Source organism: Mustela lutreola, chromosome 4 (genome assembly GCF_030435805.1).
Source record: "Mustela lutreola isolate mMusLut2 chromosome 4, mMusLut2.pri, whole genome shotgun sequence".
Taxonomy (NCBI): Eukaryota; Metazoa; Chordata; class Mammalia; order Carnivora; family Mustelidae; genus Mustela; species Mustela lutreola.
The window spans coordinates 12,029,767-12,052,803 of NC_081293.1; the positions used below are offsets into that span (position 1 = coordinate 12,029,767).

Genomic DNA, 23,037 nt, shown 5'->3' on the forward strand with positions numbered 1-23,037 from the left:
GAATGTCAAAACATTGTGTGAGCACGTGTGCTAGACTTAGCGTGCACTGCAGAGATCATTAAGATGCGGGTTTATTCTTTAGTACTGCTTAGGCAAAGGATGTAATGATCATTTTGATAGACTGGAATGGGATGAATAATAGGATAGAGATAGGAAATGAATCACAAATCTTGCTAATTTTCCTCCTTGTAAAGTCTCAAATTTATCCCATGCTGTGTGCCTAGCTTAGGTCCTCATGGGTACTCCGTGGAAAAATAGGAAGATTTCTAGCTTGAATCTTTACTGTGCAAGACTGTTTTGTTGCCTCAGTCCTTTTTTTTTTTTTTTCAGACTTAGGTCATCTATTTTCTTTTTTAAGATTTATTTATTTATTTGAGGAGGTAGGGGCAGAGGGAGAGGGAGAGAGAATCTCAAGTAGAGTTGCCGAGTGCGGGAACCAGTGTGGGGCTTGATCCCATGACCCTGATGAGAGCATGACCTGAGCTGAACCACCCAGGTACCCCTCATATCATCTGTTTTCTTAATCTTTCGACTCTCTTATTTACCTAAAGAGCAAAGACCATACTCCTTATCAAGGATTTCAGGGCTCTTCACACTGTGAACTCAGCAATATAGTGTTAACGTTTTTGCTATTAAAATTTAAATGGGGGGTGCCTAGGTGGCTCAGTGGGTTAAGCCTCTGTCTTCAGCTCAGGTCATGATCCCAGGGTCCTAGGATCGAGCCTCGCATTGGGCTTCCTGCTCAGTGGGGAGTCTGCTTCCCCACCCCCGCCTGCCTCTCTGCCTACTTGTGATCTGTCAAATAAGTAAATAAAAAAAATCTTTAAAAAATAAATAAATAAAATTTAAATGGGCTGTGTGTTTTCATCTTTGTGTATTTTCTCATTTACTTTCTTTTGCCACTGTAGTTGACCCTTGAACAATATAAGGCACCAATCCCCCACGCAGCTGAAAATCTGAGGATAACCTTTCACTCCCCCCAAACTTAACCACTAATAGTCTACTGTGGACCGGAAGCCTTACTGACAACATAATCGATTAACACAGATTTTGTTTATTTGTTATATACTGTATTTTTATAATAATAAGCTAGAGAAAAGAATATATTAAGAAAAAAAGAAGAGAAAATATATTACAGTACCATACTGTATGAAAAAATCCATGAGTAAGTGGACCCATGTAGTTCAAATCCATGTTGTTTGAGGGTCAACTCCCCCCGGGCATTCTCCTTGTCACGGTTCGCTGAGCTTTTAATTTCGGTGTCCCTGACAGTATTCAGAATCACTTTGTCTTCTCTGCTCCTAGAGCACTGTGTGTGTGTTGCTACTCTTGGCCTTAGTTTAGCACTTTGGCACAGGTTTAGTTACTAAGCAGGATGCCATCTTTGCAGCATTGTGAGCTGCTTGAGGTCCAGAATCCTGAGGTACTACTGTTGGTTTCTTTTGGCTTATTGTAATTGTGAACTAGCTGAGTACTCGTTAGACAAAGTTTGCCTTTCTCTTACTTTTCAATGCATGGTAAGAATATACGTCTCTATCCTGTTGAAATTAGACTCAGGCACGTGACTTGCTTTGGCCTCTGAATTGTGAATTCAAGTGAGGTGTGCATGGTGAAGTGTGTACCCAAAGATCTGAAGCCTTCAAGATCAGCTGTTCAGTTTTCCATGTTTCCATTTGCTTGCTGAGGGAATGGTGGCAGATGATAGAGGCTCTCTTATCCTGGGTCCCTGAGCAAGTTTGACATGGGGTAGACTCTCAAGATGGGCCTGTAAAACCTGAGAAAGAAAGCTTTGCTATGTATTTTTTTTTTCAATTTTTAACCCATTAAAAAAATTCTGTTTTGAGATATAAGCACATTTAAGATACAAGCATGTACTCTAATAACATTCATCTTTTTAAAAGTGTACAGACTCACTGGTTTTTAGTGTAGTCACAAAGTTGTGCAACCGTCACTGCTAATTTCAGGACATGTTAGTTGCCCCAGAAAGAAAGCCAGTCGTCACTGGCAGTAATTCCCGCCTTCCCCTTCTCCCAGCCACTGGCAGCTGCTATTCCACTTTCTGTCTCTGTGGATTTGGCTCTTCTGGACATTTCATAGAAATGAAATTAGACAATATGTGACCTTTGGTGTCTGGCTTATTAATTAACTTACAGTGTTTTCAAGTCCATGTTTATATCATGATTAATACTTCATTTCTTTTTATGGCTGAATAACATTCCATTGTACTATATTTTATTTATCCAAACTTTGTCATTTTAAGTCACTGAGATTTTAGGGGTGGTTTTTTGACTGATAACAAAAAGTATTTGAGTTGGCAGTATTTAGAATATCCTGTTTGCCCCACCATTTGGACAATTGAGTTTAATGGATAGAACATTCTTTACTCTTAAAACTGTCCTTCTGTATTTTGATTATTTTTGTGTAGGTCTGAATCCAGAATCCATTAGAGCAGTCATGAGGCTTTTGCCCCCACATAATGCTGATAAATTTATGTATTAATGCACTTTATCCTGTTGAGAGTGTATTTTCACTTTCACTATGTAAAAACTGTTTTGCTGTTTTGATCTGCTAGCTTTCTAGCCAGTAACCCATTAACAAGTGTGTTTCTTCCAGCAGTTTTTCAGTGATTTGTAACTTACACTGAACATTATGTACATGCACAGAGTGTTTAAACGGACTTGGTTCCCAGGCCAGGCCAGAACATTAAAGTGTTAGGAAAACCACCTATAATACTAACCTGAGTTCAGGTCCCCAAGAGAGACCACAAACACAGAGGTGGAGAAGAAAAATGTTGCAGTGTTTATTCTTCCAGTAGGGCTGAATTTGGGATGGTTTACATGACTGTTGGTCAACTAATTACATTTTAACCACTTATTTTAATAAGATTACAGTAGTGTTGATATCTTTTGAGTTAAATCCATCTTTGTTAAGTTATAATTCGACTCTGAAATCATCTACTAGTAATAATGGAAATTTATAGAGACTAAACCATAATTAGTCACCATTACTTAACTTAGTTTTGTTCTTCACGGACATCAGATTACATATAAGGTTTTACTACCAGACTGCCAGCAAACTGAACCAGATTCTCTTGGTTTTTAAAATCAGAGCAAGGTTTGCTTTGCTGTTAATGTTCTGTCCGGTGGGTGGCAGCATAACGCAGCTGGTTGTCTTGCATGTGGTCATTGGATATATATGTATGTTTTAAAGGCTGTAATTTCTACATCTGTTGAGCTGCACAGTGTGTTTTTAGAAAGACTTTCATTCCCCCAAATATGCCATTCACTCTTTGTGGAATGAGGATGATTTTAGGTAATTAGATGATTGCCCGTTCTCCCTAAATGGATTTCAAGTGAAATAAATTTCATTGCCAACTGGTAGGGATCTTCATATGTGTATTCTACTGAATTTTTTTCTGAATAAGTTATTTGGAGATTCATTTTTTGATTCAAACTAAAACTTAAAGCAGTTATAGCAAAGTGGTACTTATCTCAACAGAATTTGCCAGTGAGACCCTCAGCCAATGTAACCCTCAGCAGACCATAATTTTAATAAGTTTACTATCATATTTTTAAGATGGGGACTGCGTTTTCTTTTTATATGTCCTCATAGGGCTTAAGATAGTGCCAGACCTAAAGAGAGATTCAGTAAGACACTTACTGGTTGATTAAAAAGCTTATGCTTGAGGTTACTAGAACCATCTACTTGTCTGAATTAAAACAGCATCTTGAAAATGGAATTTGTGATGAGCAAGAGAGATCGCTTAAATAATGAGCAATTATTTGCAGTTGTCACCACAGTATACAGAGTGCACTGTGAGTTATATTCTTTTTTTTTTTCTTTTCTTTTCTTTTCTTTTTTTTTTTTTTTTAAGATTTTATTTATTTACCCGCACACAGAGATCACAAGTAGGCAGAGAGGCAGACAGAGAGAGAGGGGGAAGCAGGCTCCCCACCGAGCAGAGAGCCCGGGGCCCGATCCCAGGACCCTGAGACCATGACCTGAGCTGAAGGCAGAGGCCCAACTAACTCACTGAGCCATCCAGGCGCCCCAAGTTATATTCTTTTTAAAATAAACTTTAATTTTGAGACAGAGTTTTGTACTTGGAAAAGGTAAGGAAAAAAGTTTTCTTTGAGAAAGAAACACATGGGGTAAGTGGTAATTTTTGCTAAGTTTTAAAAGGGGTGAAGTGTGTAGGAGAGTGAGAAGTCATCCTAGTCCACCTGACTTCTTTAGGCATTTTCCTCTGTTATGTAATCCTTGGACCTTTTGTAACTGCCGTGTCACCTAGCTTAGTTATTGTTATATGGATAAGCTAAAGGAATCCAGGATCTCAGAAGCTGGACTTTTAATTCCGTTTACTCTCAAAGACTCAGTGCAAACTTCTATAAAGAAACTGGAGAGAAGGTGTGGACTGTCCTTGTGCGGAGACTCCCAGGGATTCTATACTATTAGTTTACACTTGGCCTTGAATGATTAGTCACAGCTTCTGTTGTTTTCTTACCAGCTTTTATGGCTGCCATTACCGATGGAGAAACTTTCCTTAAAAGAACTGGTCATTTAAAAAAAATTTTTTTAAAGGTTTTATTTATTTATTTTTTAAGTAATCTCTACCCTGGAACATGGGGCTTGAACGCATGACCCCCAAGACCAAGAATCACATGCTCTACCAACTGAGCCAGCCAGGGAGTCCCAGAGCTGCTCACTCTTTAGAATTTGTTTCACCTGGTTGGACTGGGCAGCTGTAAAACACAGAGAACCCTGATGAGCTTGGAAAATAATGTAGTTTAACTAGGTTTTTTTGTTATCAGGGTAGGACTGATGTTCTTTAGCAGCTTTCTGCATTTCAAGTAGATGTGGAACTTCACTGTTACATTCTAATTACTTTCTAAGCACTAAATTTGACAGCAGTCAAGAAGCAGTTAAATCTAAAAGAAAAATTTATGTAGAGTTGTACCACTAATGTTAAAATGCTAAGATATCATATTTTTACTGATTTTATATAGTTTGTATAATATATGTATATATGTATAGTTTGCAGCTAAATTGTTGCAGTTGTCCTGCAGTAAATCACGTCTTGTGTTAACTCAGCCCTTTCTTTAATCCTCTAGATTTCCTTCCCATAAAACTTCTTTTCCTGGTATACACTTGAATTCTCTAAGTGTTTAACGGCTGCTGGACTGGCTGTTTAAAGAGTCTCCTGAAGTTCTCATTAAAAAATACACACTTCTGGAAGGTTTCTTGAGTCAGGACTTAGGAGTGTGGCAGAGGAATCTGTCCATCATTAACAAGCCCTTCAGATGATTTGGAGAAGAGCATTCTTCGAGATTCACTGGCCTATGGAAATGCAGCCTTGTTCCTGAACCTGCTGTTACTTAAGCAAGGAGTGGTGCCATCTTAGGTTTAAATATAAGATTGTTTTGTTGCTGAGGCCACACAACACTTTTGCACCACTGAAGTTCTAGTCTGGAGTAGAAGGATCCATTCAGACCCAGATAATATACATAGTTAAGCCTAGTTTAAGTGTCTCATGAAGAAGGGCAAATGGAATAGACAGTGGTGTGTCCAGATGGTTCATTATGTTGTAGAAATATATTTGACCTGGCAGATGATGATATATAGCTGGGTGATAATAGCAAATTAGAAAATAATATAATTACATATTTTTTAAAATAAGCATACACACATAAACGCAAGAACAGAAGAAAATGTTAATGGTAGTTATCTACCAATGTCAGTAGTGGTGGTTTTTCTATAATAGCATTTTAAATCTTTTAAAATTTCAGTAAACATGTATTACTTCTATAAAGATACAGGTTTATGGCCTTCTTATGTTTTTTTAGTCTTCCTTCCCATCCTTTCTTCCTCCGTATTTCATTTTAACATGCAAAAGTCATTTATTTGAAGACAAAGTGTTTTTGTGAACATAAAAGCACGTAGTCCTTAACATTTTTTCTATGTTTCATTTTGGTGGGATGAGGCAGAGGTGGAAGAGGAATGATATAAGTATGAAATTGTGGAACTTGTTTGTATTTTACATCTGTGGTGTCCATTTTGGTAGCCCCTAACCACAATGAAAATGAAATAAAAACTTGGTTCCTTGGTTTTCATTAAATAGGTTTTAAGTGCTAAGTAAACCTACATGGCTAGGGGCTACCATATTGGATAGTGCAGATATGGGACGTCTCTGTCATCACAGAAAGTTCTCTTGGCCAGTACTGACCTAGATCATAGTATTTTCAAGTCTATTGGCTGGGAAATTATTTAAATAAATCAGTTGTTATAAAATTAAATATACATTTAAGAAGAATAACTGACCAAACTTCCTTATCTGGCTTTCAAAAGTAAGGATAACAAACTTGTTTTTCTTTCCTTTTATGAAGGCGTGGTATGATATAGCAAATCTTAGCCTTATGTCCTTGCTCTAAGGAATATACTTAGTAACTAAATATACATATAATACTAGTGATATTAAGCAGGTTAGGTCTTCAGAATTAGGGGGGGTCAAATTATTTTGTAACTATCCATAAGGTTATCATCTAGTTCTTTATTTTACTTAAATTTTTTTTTTTTAAAAAGGCACAGTCTATTAAACAATAGCTATAGGAAGTTAATAATTGGTAACATTGTGGTAGAGAAGATTAGCAACAGGCTATTCATGTGGAGATTGGTTAAATGGTAAATTCAAACATTTTACTTAGAGGAACAGATTTCTTAAAGTATGGTTTGAGGACCTCAAGAGTTCCTGAAATCCTCTCAGAGGGTCTGCAAAATTGAAGCTTTTTCTAGTACTCCTAAGATGTTATTTGCCCTTTTTTGTGGGTTGATATTTGTTCTGATGTTCTGATGGTATGGTTCTGATACCTTACCACGGTATGGTTGTTGATATTTGTTCTGATGCCCACCAAGCCAGTGGTGGGCAAACTATTGATGCCGTTGCACAAATCTTCCACCCTTAGAAAATGAAAGCATTTCACTTAAGAATATCCTAGATGAAGCAGCAATTTTTTTTTAAATTTCACAATTTTATTGTGATTTTTAATATACTTAAAATATTCTCTGTAGAGAAATGGGAAGCTGCATATCAAAGTACAGTGATTGTTTTAAGAAAAAGCACTTGTGTGGTTGGTGAATTTTGAGCTGAACTAGAGGGGTGTTTTTTTCCGATAGAATAGTGTTTTTATTTGAAAGAATGACTGACTGACAGACAAACTGGTTATTTAACTTGACTTTGGTATTCAACATTTTCTCAAAAATGAAGTGTGTCACTTCAAGGAAAGCAACTGGCAGTCTTTGTTCCCAATGATAAAATTCGAGCTTTGAAGTGAAAATTAGAATTTGGAAAGCCTGTATCTACTACCATGACCTTGATGGCTTCCCAGTACTTAAAAAGACTCTTCTGATGAAATAGGTGGTGATAATAACAAATGTAAATTTTTTTCTTTTTGATGTATAGTGAAATGCATCAACATGTGGAAGACATATGCAACTCAGTATTTTACAAATGACCAATTTCTGATGTTATAAAATGTATGTATTAAAAGATTCATTCAAAGTAGAAGATAGACCAATGGGTTTTAATGTAATAGAGTACAGAGAGTTCATTAATAGTTTCAGATTTCCTGTTTCAACTAACCTTTGAGAATCTTGTTAAGTTTTAAAGAAAAACATGCACAGTTATCTAAAAAGGATACTGAAGTATGCCTTCCTTTTCTGCCTACATATCGGTGTGAGGCTAGGTTTTCTTCATTTACTTCAACCAGAACAACATACCACATCTATATGAGAATTAAGCAGACTTCTATTAAGGCAGATGCTAAAGAGACTTGCATAAATGTGAAAACAGTGCCATTTTTCTTCCTTTTTTGGGAAAATAGTTATTTACATATAACTAGTTTATAATATAAAACATGTAACTTTTATCATTAAATGTTAAAATGCAGACTTCATTAATACCATTTTAGAATAAATTAGTACATATTTTTATATTTATATATTATATGACCCATATAATAAACAAAAGCTTTTTGGAATCTTCAATTATTTTTAAGAGTATAAAGATCCTAAGACCAAAATGTTTGAGAACCACTAGAATAAAAGTCTCCAAGGTATGTTCTTAGGAAAAGTATAGATTGGTGTGGTTTTATGTTAGCATCTGTGTGGAAAAGGATATATGTATATATATATATATGGGATACTTATTTTCATATATGATGTTTAATTCTTCTGGAAGGTTATAAATGAATTAAGTGTTGGTTCAGTGAGGAAGGAATAAAGGTAAACTCTTTATTTCCTTTTGAATGCATTTAAATTTTAAACCAGATGAATGTGTTACTCATTTAAAGAAAAAAAAGCAGAAGAAATTGAAGCATTCCTACGAGACACGTTATAAATTTTGGGGAATTTGGCTCAGTTATGAAGTCAGAGCAGGGTTGGAGCAATAGTTATTTTTCTGGCAGCTTGCGTTTCCTTCCTTCCTTCCTTCCTTCCTTCCTTCCTTCCTTCCTTCCTTTTTTTTCTTTTGAGAAGAAAATGAGACTTGCTTATTTTAGGGTAAAAAATATCATTTAATGTCCAAGCCAAATACATTCATGTTGAAATAATGTAAATCAAATAGGTAGCAATTTCCCCCATGGGGCCTAAGGTATACTGAACTTAAGTTTTAAGGAGGGACGATTTGTTATTTTTTAAATGGCAGTTATTTCTAGTTCCTTGTAAAGAGATTGGATTTATTTTAGAAGACTTATAATTTATAGTCCTGTCATTTGAAAGGTTTTGAGTAAGTGCTGCGTGAAATGTGGAACTAAAAAGCTAAATAAATGTTCTGACATTTGATTTAGTACAAAAAGTGCTTTTTAATACTCATAACCTTTGAGGCTTTGGGAATTCTTGAAAAGAATAACTAAGGAATTCAATTTTATTTATTCTCTGCTGTTAAGTGTGCCTTTTGATCAGTGTTCATACTTTCAGCTTTTGAATAGATAAAGTGTCCTTTTATGAAAAGAAAAATTATTTTAATGCAAAAACTCTTCAGTTTCTTTTTCTCATATAATGCTTCTAAAATTTATTTCTTTGAGTGCTGAAATATCATTTCCAGAGTTCTTTGCTGCAGTTTAGAAAAAGATATTACATACGATTCTGCCCAGTAGTTAGAGTTATAAGTTTGCCCATAATGTAGAACCATTTTCCCCAATTTCTCTAGTTAACAAAGAATGCATTTAATAATATTAATAGGTTTTTCTCAAGTATTAGGCAAATAGATAGTTAATTCATAAGGGAGTTTACTTACCCTCACTAGTTGCATATGCCCTTATAACATCTGACATTTTTCAGAGCATACACATATCATTTTCTTTGATTTTTGGCACATCTTGGAAGTAGCACAATTAGTATTTTTCCTTTTTTTGTATTTATGGAAATTGAAATTCAGAAGGCTAAATGCAGTGCCTGATGTCAATACAATCTTGTTAGGTAGTAAGGAAGTAGTTTCGATGGAAACAAGACAAGGTTAGGATTTAGATTTAAGCAAATTTATATTTAAGCAAGACCGTCCTTGCAGAAAAATGGATTTATCTCTGCATGCTTTCTTGCAGGTTTGCGGTCAGCTGTGGAGGTTATAAAGACAAGACAGAGGTCTTGCCCTCTAGGGGCTTGAAGTTTAGTAGCAGAGGCGACCTGGTGGGAAAAGTGAAGAAGTGGAATGGTGCTCTATCTGAGGGCCCTGTGTCTCCGGCAGTTTGGAGGAAGTGACACAAATCTAGAAGAGTGAATAGAAGTTAACTAGAGTGACTGATTAGGGGGTGTGGTAAAGGCATTCAGGAAGAAAAGATTCGAGAAAATCTAAAATAGCACATCATACTGTTAGTGCGGTGGGAGTGCTCTGCTGGGCTGCGTGCGAGAAGAACAATCCGTGAAAGCAGAGTGTGCTCAAGTTTTCTAAAGTTCTCAGCCTGCTAAAAGAGGGATGCAGTGTAAATGGCTGCGAGGACTCGGATGACTAAGGTTTGAGTCTTCGTTCTTGGGCTTACTAGCTGTGGGACTGTAGATCTGTGACTCTGAGCCCTAGTGGCCTCGTATGTACAATGGAAATAACATTCAGTTTGCAGGTAATTAGGAAGACTAAGAAAAATAAATTAAAAAAAAAAAAAGGATCTTGTATGTGCCAGATCTCTAAATGTGCAATCGTGGAAGATGAATTAGAAGTAAGGAACATTCACTACAATATTCTAACATCTCAGTAGAACTGAAAAAAATAAATGAAATCTTATATTAAAAATAGTATTGGAACTTTTGGACGTTTTAAAAACAGCTTAGCTGAAGTGGTTTTACAATTTAATTGTTTAGTATTCTGGAACCTCTCAGTGTGACATTTCCTTGTTTTCGTTGTTTGAAAGTAAGACAAAAGGAAAAGTAAGACTTTTCCTTTTGAAAGCACGGTATGTTTGTCAAGTAATGAGAATGCCATGGGTTAGAGTCACTTTTGTTTGCATGATGATTTGTGCCATGCCCATCTCCAACTCTCTGTGTCTGGAATGAATTCTTAGCTGGAAGACCTGGGTCTATCCTCTTTTTTTTCAGATAAGTGACTTGCCCATTTGTGTGTTTCTTCAGTATTAAAATGATACCTAGTTAGTTTAGCTTTAGAGAATAAAATGAAACAGTAGATGGGTATACTTTCCTAAAACATAGTGCCTTAGTCCGCTGGGGCTGCCGTAACAAAATGCCACAAACTCTGGGTGGTTTAACAACAGAAATGTACTTCTCCTGTTCTTGAGGCTGGGGGGTCTAAGATGAAGGTAGCAGCTGATTTGGTTTCTGTTGAGAACTCTCTTCCTGGCTCGTCCATAGCTGTGGGCCTGCTGTGTGCTCACATACAGTGTGTGCTGGGGGCGGGTACGTGGTGTGATAGAATAGAGGAAAAGACAGAGGAAGAGATGGGGAGGGAGAAGGAGCCATTTGGTGTCTTTTTTTTTATGACCCTAATCTTAGAGGATCAGGGCTTGACTCTTAAAACCTCATTTAGCCTAATTGCTTCCTTACTCCAAATACAGTCACACTGCTTTGGGCTTCATCATGGGAATTTGGGAAGGGGAACACATAATTTAGCCCATAACATGCAGTAAAACAGGAAGTGTTTCTTTTGATGGCCTTAGGACTTGGTGTTTTGATAACAATGAGTTAAAAGCCAGGCATGTATTATGTTTATTTGATTGCTCTTTAGAGGTGAGGATATATATGGACCATTTAAGTCTCTTCATAGCTAATTGGTTAGCTATAGAAGTGGTTTACAGTCAAGTTGGTATTGAAGTCAGAATATTATTGTGCCTAAGGTAACTGTAAAAATTCAATAGCTATTTTAATAGTATGTCCTGTACCATTTCCTGAGTATTTTCTCTCTTTCTTCATATTCTAGGCTCAAATATGGTTTGGTTCCTATAGGAAATGTCCACATAGCTCAGTGATAATTTTTAAACTGATTTATCTTAATAAACACAACTTGTGAATGCAGCTTTTTACTCACTAACTGAGTAAGACTTTTAGCTAACATGGTATAAAGTTACACAAGTTTTAAAGACTGCTAAACCACACCTCAGTTTTGCATAGCGGATTTTGGAACAAAGATAGACGTCTTAACCTTTAGCCTTCTCCCTTTCTTTATTGTAAATTTCAATATGAATTTTGACTTGGGATGTGCTTGGGTGACTCAGTTGGTTAAGTGTCTGCCTTCAGCTCAGGTCATGATCTCCGGGTCCTGGGATCAGGCATTGAGTTTCCTACTCAGCCGGGAATCTGCTTCTGTCTCTCTCTCTCCCCCCCCCTGCCCCTCCCCAGCGCCTGTTCTCTCTGTCATAAAATCTTGGAAAGAATGAATTTTGACTTAGACTTCTGAGTCTGCATTTTTTTTTAAATTTATCTGAGTCTGCATTTTAGATTAAAGGTCTTCAACTTGGTTTCCAAGAATAATCACGTTTAATGTTCTTTCTCACAGGCCAGCCCTCCAGATCTCTATATTGAAAGATTTAATATAGCCCTTGGACAGTATATGGGAGCATTGCAGAGCATTGTGCCTCTTTTCATATATATGGTAAGTTAGAGCTGTTTTCTCTTTCCAGGTATCTCTGTTGGTCCAAGTGCAGATAGATGAACTGTTTATCTTTTGCTATGTATTATGTTAAAAATAGAAATTCATCTATTTTAGTAATGTTTGATTGTATTGACATAGAATTGCTTACCCTTTTACTGCATAAAAATTCTATAAATAACACTGCTGAATAGACAGGCATACAGGAAGAAGTACTGAGTGATCAGTACTCAGCATTTATTTTATTTCTGCCGTATGGAAGACACTGTGCTTGGAAAGTAAAGATATGTGAGAAAGCTTTCTCGTCCTCAGAAAGTAAGAGTTAAGACAGCTGTCTAAAAACATGACATGATAAATGTCAAGTAAGTCATTCCATAAAACAAGTAGAATAATAAAATTTTCTTCCATTATGGTGATGTGCTCTCTTTCATTTGGAGAATTATGCCGCGAGTATAATTTTTAGTCTCTATGGACTTTATTGATTAGTCCCTTCTTCTTCCTAAATATATAAAACCATAGAATCTTAATGTTAGTGTTCCTATTGAAGGCAGGGGCCCTTAGCAATCATTATCTAAATTCCTTTTTGTTTATTAGAGAATGGGACATTTGGGTTGATCCTACATTCTGTAGCATAAAGATTGCTGTATGTGGAATACTAATCTTCAAAAGGATTTCTTCTCCATGAAATACAGTTTACTGAAAGAACAAAACAGAACATTGAGAGAAATCTGTATTATCAGCAGAGGACTATTAATTTGTGGAAAGATGCTTATAGTAGAAAAATAAGCGGTGAAAGGTAATGACTTGTATGTATGCTTAGAGAGAAATCTTCTCCAAATACATTAGCTGAAAAAGGAAAAATGCAAAGCAGTGTGTAATATTCTTCATAAAACGTGTTTCTTTATTAGGGAAAAAAAAGCATATACACACACACACACACACAAACACACACACATCCATGTATTTGCAAGGAGCATTTTAGAAAGAACATACAAGTTTTCCCAGTTGAATGGGGCCTTTGAGAATGCAACAGAGACTGGTTTTTATTGCATGGTTTTATTTTGTTACCATGTGCATGTTATTTTTATAATTTTCATAATCTTCTGTTTAGGAGAATCAGTGAGCAACTTATTAACATTCCTGTTTTTATTTTCCATACCTGTATATTGAGTTAACATTTAACATGAACAAATTTAGTCTTGTTTGGCTGGTCATTTTTTTTTTTTTTTTTTTTTTAAGATTTTATGTATTTATTTCAGAGGGAGAGAGAGTGCGAGCACAAGCAGGGGGAGAGGCAGGCAGGAGAGGGAGAAACAGGCTCCCAGCTGAGCAGGGAACCCGATGTGGGACTTGATCCCAGGACCCTGAGATCATGACCTGAGCAGAAGGCAAAGGCTTAATCGACTAAGCCACCCAGGTGCCCCTTGGCTAGTCATTCTAATCATGATGCTTTTGGCTGCAAAAAAAACAGAACACCTGATTCAAAGTGGTTTAAGTAAATAAGGAAAAGTTTTAATCTCTTGTAATAAAACTAAGCAAATAAGGCAGTCTCTGCCAGACTTCAATAGGCAGTCTCATGGTTCTATAGTGTTACCAGGGACTCAGGTTCTTTTCTCCTTCATGTACACAGCATCTGTTTCAGTTTGTTCTAGTGGTCATAAATGAGTTACAAGATATTTTGCACCGAACTAGGCTTTGCTCAAGCTGTTTGCTCTATGTTGGGTCACATGTCTGCCTTTGAACCAAAGACCATTCCTAAGAATGCCATAAGCTGAGTAACTTAGAGGAATCAGTGAAGCAGATTGTATGTTGGGGAATCAACCAGTGCATGTCCACTGCCTGCTCTCAGCGCAGATCATTGATAAATGGGGTACCTTTTATTAGTGTTTCCTGTTGTTGCCTTTTGGTGGTGATACAGTATTTTTAAAGGGCATATGTGCTTGTTACACAGTGTGGTCCGTTTGTCTATTCATCTCTGTATAGTTTATGTTGAATGTCTTCCTGTGTTCTTTTGGAGGTGTATGGTTCATAACATTTTATCTTTATCTTTATGTGCTTTAACTCCATGCCAGAAAGACAAATAATAGTAGCAGGGCTTTTGTTTTTTAATGTTGGGTTTTTTTTGTTTAAATCGATACCTTTATTAATTATTTCCTAAAATAATTTATTTTTTGGTGCTTCAGTTCATTAGACAAATCACTTCCCCCTAATTAAGTCACTAAAAAACAATTTATTTTCTTCTTCAGAATAAGTTTTACATCGAAACCAAGCTTAACAGAGACCTAAAAGATGACCTTATAAAGCTGTTTACGGAACATGTTGCAGAAAAGCACATTTACAGCCTAATGCGTAAGTAATTCAGCTTATAAGGGTGAGATAACACGAGCGATGATCTTTTTGATTTTTGATCAGAGAGCATTGGCATGTGCAGCCATTATTAACATCTGAATCGTATAGCAAGAGGTGTTACAAGTCCAGCTATAGAGACCCTGAGGAACTGAAAATGGAGAGCTGGGAGTAGCTGAGCTAGGTCATGGGACAGTGCCTTTATATCTGGCCTGATACTTACCTTTTTTACCCTCCTGACAACGGGGGAAATATTTATAAGGGGTTCACCCTAACTTTGTTACTCGTAATTCTAGAAGGAGCGCAATATTTTATCTTTGAAATGGTAGCACAGAATTCTTTCTGATTTTTACTCTTTGGTGTAAAATCCCTTGTCTAGTCTAGTCATTTATTAACTATATTTTAGGCAAGCTCTTCAGCTTCTGATCTTGAGTTTTTTCTTCTATGAAGTGAGATTTATAAAAGGTTTAACTTGGTAATGTAGATTGGTAAGGAAGCAGATCAAAGCACCAAGTTCAGTTAGTTTTTCTCTCCCCCCATTCTTGGGCCCCCTGCCCCCTCACGGTAGGTGGCGTCTTATCCTACGTTCAGTAAAAATGTATACCTCTCTAAGTGGAGTTTAGGAAGTTCCTTCAACCTAAGGTCTCAGCATCTTTTAAAAGTTCATGTTTTTTGCAGTATATCATTGAAGTCATTTTTTAGATTTTGGCACATACTTGGATTTATAGTATGTATTTTTAGCTTTTCTAATACTCATAATTACTTTCTGCCACAGTGAACTTTTACCAGTATTTACAGAAGAATTGTTCTACCCTTGACCATCAACTTTTTTATTTTTGAGTTTAAGAGAACAAATTGTTAAACTTTGGGCCAGTTTCTTCCAGAAAGGCCAAGTTTTCAAATAATACGGTTGATTAAGGTAATATTTGTTTCATTATTATATTCCCAACGGATTCTATCAGAATAGAGACCAAAATCTTGGGAGCATGACTTTCTAAAAATTTGGACAGATGTTTATAAGCATCTTTAAGTATAATCTTCTATGATATTCCAGGTCTTATAACCACTAAAGTATTACCTCTGATGTTGACATTTTCTTTACTTTCATTGCAAAATGGAACACAGCATTTTGAAGTCTTTCTATTAAAATTCTTTAAAGAAATGCTACTGCTTTTTTTCTCTGTGAATCTGTTTTTATATTTATCAGTTAATTTAGAAATCAATGTTATTGGGCATATGCGAAGAAAATACTTGAAGAGAATATATAGTCTTCCAGATCTGATGAGAGAGATCTCTCTTCTTAATCTGTGTGAGCTTTCCATAGATTCATGATATTTTACAAGATCACACCCTGTGAAGAGTCTGCATAAAGGCCTGTTGATGTGAAGACATAAAGTCAGGGAAAAAAATGAATTTTTTTTTCCTCTTAAACCTTCAATTAATTTGCACTTTATTTTTCCAAAAAAGTAATAATCTTCCTCTTGTTCATTATATAGTTTAGTTTTCATTCAAAAGTATACTTAAAGGTAGATAGGCCTTTCTTTTCCAAGTAAGGTGTAAAATTCCTTAAGCTTTTTTTTTTTTTTTAATTTCATTTATTTATTTGACAGAGAGAGAGAAAGCACAAGCAGGGGGAGCAGCAGGCAGAGGGAGAGGGAAAAGCAGACTCCCCGTTGAGCAGGCAGCCCGATATGGGACTTGATCCCAGGATTCTGGGATCATGATCTGAGCCAAAGGCAGACACTTAACTGACTGAGCCACCCGGGCGCCCCAGCTTTTTTTTTTTTTTAAAGTAGGCTCTACTCCCAGTGTGGAGCCCAGTGCAGGGCTTGAACTTACGACCTCAAGATCAAGACCTGAGCTGAGATCAAGAGTTGGACACTTAACTGACTGAGCCACCCAAGCTCCCCAAATCTTTTGTAAATTGTATAAAACTGAGCTTATCACATGTTTATTGAACAATTACCAAGCATTGTGCTTAGAGTAAGGGATTCAGACAGTGACCATTGGCCTCATTGGTTTGGGCTCTGTAACAATAAGGGACACTCTAAGTATTTATTAATGCTCTAAGTATTTATTAATGCTCTGTATTTATTAATACACTTGGGGCACTTGGGTGGCTCAGTGGTTTAAAGCCTCTGCCTTCGGCTCAGGTCATGATCCCAGGGTCCTGGGATTGAGCCCCGCATTGGGCTCTCTGATCAGCAGGGAGCCTGCTTCCTGCTCTCTCTCTGTCTTTGCCTGCCTCTCTGCCTACTTGTGGTCTCTGTCTGTCAAATAAATGGATAAAGTCTTGAAAAACAAAACTTAAAAAAAATACACTCACTGCTTACTCTGTAGTGGGACATGTTCTAGATACTTTACTAACATTTATTTCTCAGTTGTAGTAGTCATTACTTCATGTTACAGATGGAGAAATTGAGGCATAGAAAGGTTAATATTAATTAAATTGGAAAAACGGAGTTATGAAGAAATGATTTCTCATCTCTAGTTGTACATTTTCCTATACTTGCCCCTCATTCCAACAAAACAAATAACTACACTCAAAGTCAATATTCTAAATTCTGATTAGTTTCTGTGGCTTTAGATAAATTTGAAGATGCTGGTGTTTCATTTATTATTACAGTTATTATGCTACCCCAAAACATAGTCTTTTTATAAAGTCTTTTATTTTGCTCACAAACCTGCAGTTAGGGCAGGACTTCATGGGGTTCTTTATCTCTGCTGCACTCACCATGGGCCGATGTGATTTGCCCAGGGGTTGGGGACTTTGAAGATGGCTCACTCATGTGACTGGCAAGTTGTGGTGGCTGTAGTTTCCTCTCTTGTGTTTCCTCTAAGAGTGAGTGTCTCAAGATGCAGGAAATGGAAACTGCCAGTTTCTTAAGTCCCGGGCCTAGAAATTGGTACAATGTCACTTTTGCTGTGTTGTGCTGACCAGGCAGTTATCTGTAACTGGATTCCAGGTATGTGGGTGTGAGTATAACTCTCCATGGGAAGAATTTAGGGAAGAATTTAGGGGCCATGTTTTGCAGCAGAGCCAAATGAATACCCCCTCTGCTAAGGAATAATTGGTACTCTAGTGCCCTGTGTCAACAATTGTTTCATGAACGAAGACAGTGACTTCCTGCTGTAAATAAAGGTCGTTTTCTACCATCTCTCCATAACATATGTGCTTATAAAATAAAATCGCTTCTACCTTTGGCTGGTAACAAAATTGTTTTCCTTTGAATTTGATTTTTACTTTCATTAAACTTTGAAAACAGAAATACTTTTACCTTAGCCAGGGTATCTGTAGTATTTCTATATTGCTGATTCGGAGCAAATGTGACAAAACAGGCCAGTTAATGGTAGAAGTTTCTTAAGAAAATGTAGTATGTTGAGTTGCAGTAAAGGTTTGTAGTTCACTTTTGACAGAGGGCTTTAAAGAGTTACATGATTATCAGTTGTTCTTAGGTTCTGCCTTTAGTTCAGACTGATGTAGTTTGAATTTCTTTTTTTTGTAAGATTTTATTTATTTATTTGAGAGAGAGAGAGCATGAGAGGAGAGAGGTCAGCAGAAGAAGCAGACTCCCTGTCGAGCAGGGAACTTGATGCGGGGCTCCATCCCAGGACTATAGGATCATGACCTGAGCCGAAGGCAGTCCTTAACCAACTGAGCCACCCAGGTGCCCTAGTTTGAACTTCTTAAATGTCAAGGATATTTTTAATTTTAGTTTTGATTTTAAGAATTACTGTTCAAATTAAAAAAGGAGAGAAGCCATCAGGTGAAGGTATAGCTCTGAGGAAAAATTGAAGGAGGAGAGGATCTTGGTTCTGGCTCCAGTTCCACTGTTAGGAAGCAATGTGACTTTTAGGATGGTATTTCATCTCTCTAGATTTCAGTGTCATAAACTATAATAAAAGAGGTCAGTCCTAGGAGTTCAGGAAGGACCTAGTCTAGTTTCAAAACTGTTAACTTAAAATCAACAATGAGTGGAATTGTTGTGGAATTCTTGTTTTTTAGTTCCATAATTTTGGGGAGAAAACGAAGAGTAAAACTTCATTAGTACCCATCACATATAAGATCTGTATTTCAGTGGTGGCATGGTTAACTAGAAAGAATACAGAATTCAGAGTGAAACACAGGTTCTTAGACCTCTCTGCCACTTAGCTCTGTGACTTTGGGTAAATTATGCAGTGTTCTTTATTTTGTTTTGTTCTTAGCCTCAGTTTCCTTATTTTTAAAGTAGTTGATAATTAAGTTTGTAAGAAAGTAAATCCTAAATAAAGTTTAAAAGAATTAAACTTATAAAATACCTAGCAGTTGTTAAATACTCAAGAAATATTTTCTTCCCAGTCTCAAGCTGCTGCCCGTCCCCCCAGATGCCCTTCTTTTTCCTTGAAAGAGGAGACCAACTAACAAATCTCTTAAGCACCGTTCTCCTAAAAAAATTTAGGTGGAGAGGATTTTAGTGATTTTTTAACACCTTCTCAACTCTGTAATTGTTACTGAATGCAATTCTTTTCAGTAATTCATCCCAGATAAATTTTTATGTATTTTATATATAATTTAATCTGTGAATATATCATTTCTTCATTTACAAATATATATATTTGACTACATAATTAATGTGTGATTGAATGTGAAGAGTTAGTGGGAATAAGACTTACGAAGGCCAAAACGATTGTCAAAAAGTAGGGAAATGAATGAATAGAAAAAGAGCCTCCATATGGGGCACATGTTGAAATTAGAGATAACCTTGAGTTTGAAGAGACTCCCAGAACCTAAAATTTAGAATTGCAGTTTTTGAACATTATATCCTGAAACGTGATTTTCTGCAGTGCTTAACATTTGTCATCCTTAAAACTTACCTGCGGCATTCAGAGTTATCACTGTCTATTGCTGAGAGATAGAATCTGAAGGATCCACTGGAATGGTGCACCCCTGTCCTTCATCATATAAATTCAAACGTAGCTTGCATTGTATGTTTAAAAACTATAAAATCATTGCTGGTCAAGTGAGGAGGCGCTTTCATTTTTGAAAAGGCATAGCCTATACAGCTTTATAAGCCTGGCTTAGAATAAAATTATGCCAAGTCTTGTGAGTTTTGGGGCTACTAAATTACAGGCGGTCTTTGAGAGAGAAATTAAAAAATTAGCTGTTTGGAATCATTGGTATCTGTTGTATCCACTCAAATAATGTAATACATTTGTATCTGTTAATGGTATTATCTAGAGAAATCTTCTTACTTATTTAAAAATGTTCTAATAAAATCTTTGTTGGAGAATGTAACCTAAAAGAAAGCTGACTTGGTATGGTCGGTCAGGGTCATGTGGTGTGAAAGTTAGGAAAGTGAGGATGAGCCCCGCGATCTCTTGCCTATATGTTCAGTAAGGAAGAAGTACGTGCCGCTCTAGTGTTCGGGAATGTGAGTCTCTGACTCCCATCACAGTTACTAAAATTACCAGTAATGTGTCTTTCAGAAAAATCCCAAGAGCCTCTAATATGTTGATTTGGGGAAAGAGGAATGGTTGGAGGAGTTAGAGAACATTTTATTTTCCAAATGTAAATTTTCTGACTCATGAACTTAATGGGAAGCACTTTCAGTGCACTCGCTAAGTACCATGAATACTACTGCTTTTGGAAAGCTTATTTTCAGAACCTCCATGAATTGAATAATCTCCATTAGTGTTTTAACAGACCTGCACATATTTACTTGTTAGATTGAGCTCTACTGCAGTGGATTAAAAAAAAATCTTTAGCTTATAGACTTGGTTTGTCCTCTGGGGCTGTTTTTCTTGCACTTGTTTTACTTTAGTTTTGGGAGAAATAATAATAGAGAAACTTGCCATGTTCTATCATTTTTATAACCCATTTTCTCTTCTTTCAGCTTTACTTTTAGAAGCCCAGTCAACACCATTTCAGGTCACACCTTCAACTATGGCGAATATTGTGAAAGGCCTGTACACTCTCAGGCCAGGTAAAGAGCCATATATCTTTTGGGGTTAGACTTGTTTGTTTGTTTATGACAGCTCCAGCCTTATCCAAAGGTCAGAGTTTGTCTATGTGTTTTTTGAGACCTAATGGTATTTGGATTTGTTATAGCCAAAAAAAAAAAAAAAAAAAAAAAAAACCTCACACGAAAGCAAAAACTCAGTAGATACTGCACTCATCATTGTGAAATGTAAACTCAGGACTCCCCTGGAATTCCTTCTGTACTGATGAAAACCAGCTAGTTTAAGAAATACAAGAACTAATTGGTAGCAGACATTTTGGACAAAATTGATTCTCATATCCAGTATTAATCTCTGTCTTTTGTGTTGTGGAGTTTCTCCTTTACTTGTACCCCCCCCCCACTATAGATATGCATCGACATACATCTTCCTAGGCATCTCATCTTCCTAGGCCCATTGTAACTTGTAGGGAATCTAGAAGTGTTGGTAAAATTACAGTCATTTCATAAGTTTACTGTGAAGAAAGAAATACTGAGAAAAGCAGAACCAAATGTCAAAGAGCACTATATTCAAAGGCATGGTTGATAAATTATCTCAATGTATCTATCTTAAAAAAGCTACTGAATTTAAAGGAATTCCAAGATGTTTTGTATATATCTTCCTGTTTGTAAGCCAGAATGTCAAAATTTTCATACAGTTGTATAGCAGATTTTTTTTTTAAGATTTTATTTATTGATTTGACACAGAGAGAGAGATCACAAGTAGGTAGAGAGGCAGGTTGGAGGCGGGGAGAAGCGGGCTCCCTGCTGAGCAGAGAGCCCGATGTGGGGCTCGATCCCAGGACCCTGGGATCATGACCTGAGCCAAAGACAGAGGTTTTAACCCACTGAGCCACCCAGGCGCCCCGTATAGCAAATTTTAAAAAAATCTGTAGTAGAGAGATTGCAAAAGTTCTCAGGATAGAACATTGTGCTACCACCTAGAAACATAAGGGATGCTTTCTTGACAATACTATTTTTGTGGAATTCTCTTGTCGTTTAAGGATTAAATGAAATAAAACATTATCTAAAGAGCTTAACATAGTACTTAAACATAGCTAATAGCATTAGCTGTTTTTATTACTATCCAGTTAAGTCCAGTAGTTATTTTAATTAATTGATGGCTTGATTGTTTGCTTAAAAATATGTCAGAATTTAGCTTGCTGAAATGGAAACCACTTAAAAACAGTGGTATTGTAGGTAGACTGTGATGTCAGAAATACCTTCTTTCCCAGGCTACTTTAAGCAGTTAGTCTTCTAGAATATCCAGATGTCATGTTACCTTAAATTTTCATCAGGTCTTAAACTTTGTTCCTCATAACTTCATAAACAGGTTATTCTCAGTAATTCTATAAAGTAGCAAAAACATTTTATTACATATGTCCTATGAACTAATGTTTGTAGTTTGACAGTTTTATGTTTATTTTACTAGATGTGCTAAAAATGGCTCATGAATTTTTCTTTTAGTGCTAGGTTATGAATGATTTTCTTTTATTTTGGAAGACATCCAAGTGCATTATAACAAATTTCTAAATTCTGTCTCCCAAGTAGGCAGCTTTATCAGCTCTGGCTTTTATCGTAAATAACAATATTGCAGAATAAAGCCAGTCACTACATATAGAAAAATTTATAGGTATATTTTTATCTGGGTTTGAGCTCTTGTAATAGGATTCATACTACTTGTGAGGAGAATTCTGTATTTGAGAGTTGTCCTTTTGAAAAGGAGAATTTTATCAGAGAATAACCTTTTGCTGCCCTAGGCATTTTCGGAGATACTGTTAAACATATTTACATGCCTTCCCAGTACCCATTGTGTTCCTAGTTTGTTAAAGTAGTTTTATTCACCTGACAGATTAAGGTTAAAATATTTTAAAGTTATTTTAAATATTTTAAAAGTTGAATTTCAAGTGTAAAAGTTGCATTCATTGCACTGGTTCTCAAGTGCTGATCTTTGTATGATGAATACATTTGAACTTAAACTAAATTCCTGAGCCCTAATCTTTGTAGGTTCTTAGGACTATTAAAATTTTTGGTGTGTTTCCATCTGATCTTTAGAAGCTTAGTTTAGGCACAGTGCCAGCTGTCCCATCCTGCACTTCTTCATTTAATACACACTCTTTTCTTTGATTTCTTCATCTTTATTTTAATGATTGCCTGGAGTTCCATAAAATGGCAGATCAGTCTGTCTCCCGCCACCTCTCACTGATGGATCAGTGGTTCTCCTGGGGGCCGTACTGAGACTCTGAAGGTATATTTGAGTTGAGCTAGAAGGAGGGACACTGTTGAGAACATTTTGCCATAAGTTTATACAAGGGAAGAGTGGATTGTTTTTTGTGGTACTTGTTTTTTTTTTGTTGTTGTTTTGTTTTGGTCATGTCTAACTTAACTGTTCTCCTGTTGGACATGTTTTACTTACCATTGACCCAGCACTGCACAGCATCAAACATGTCCGCCCCCCCCCCCCCCCCCCCGCCGGCAACTCCCAGATTTAGAATTATTTACTCAGATTACAGTTTTTAAAGTGAGTTTACTGGATTAAACCCAGATTGACATTTTATGGTTTTTTGATCTGTACAGCGAAGATGTTTTCCAAAGGGAAAATTTGAAAGGGCAGCCTTTAAAAGGATCTGAAAG

General features: G+C 36.4%; 1 protein-coding gene across 1 annotated transcript in view; it reads left to right on the forward strand.

The window, feature by feature from the left end:
• CACUL1 (CDK2 associated cullin domain 1) overlaps positions 1–23,037 on the forward strand; it is a 74,133-nt gene that overhangs the window by 34,122 nt on the left and 16,974 nt on the right. Inside the window, exons 4-6 of the mRNA XM_059173057.1 lie at positions 11,990–12,085; positions 14,329–14,431; positions 20,302–20,391. Coding sequence (XP_059029040.1) covers positions 11,990–12,085; positions 14,329–14,431; positions 20,302–20,391 — 289 coding nt within the window. The remainder of the gene's footprint in view (positions 1–11,989; positions 12,086–14,328; positions 14,432–20,301; positions 20,392–23,037) is intronic.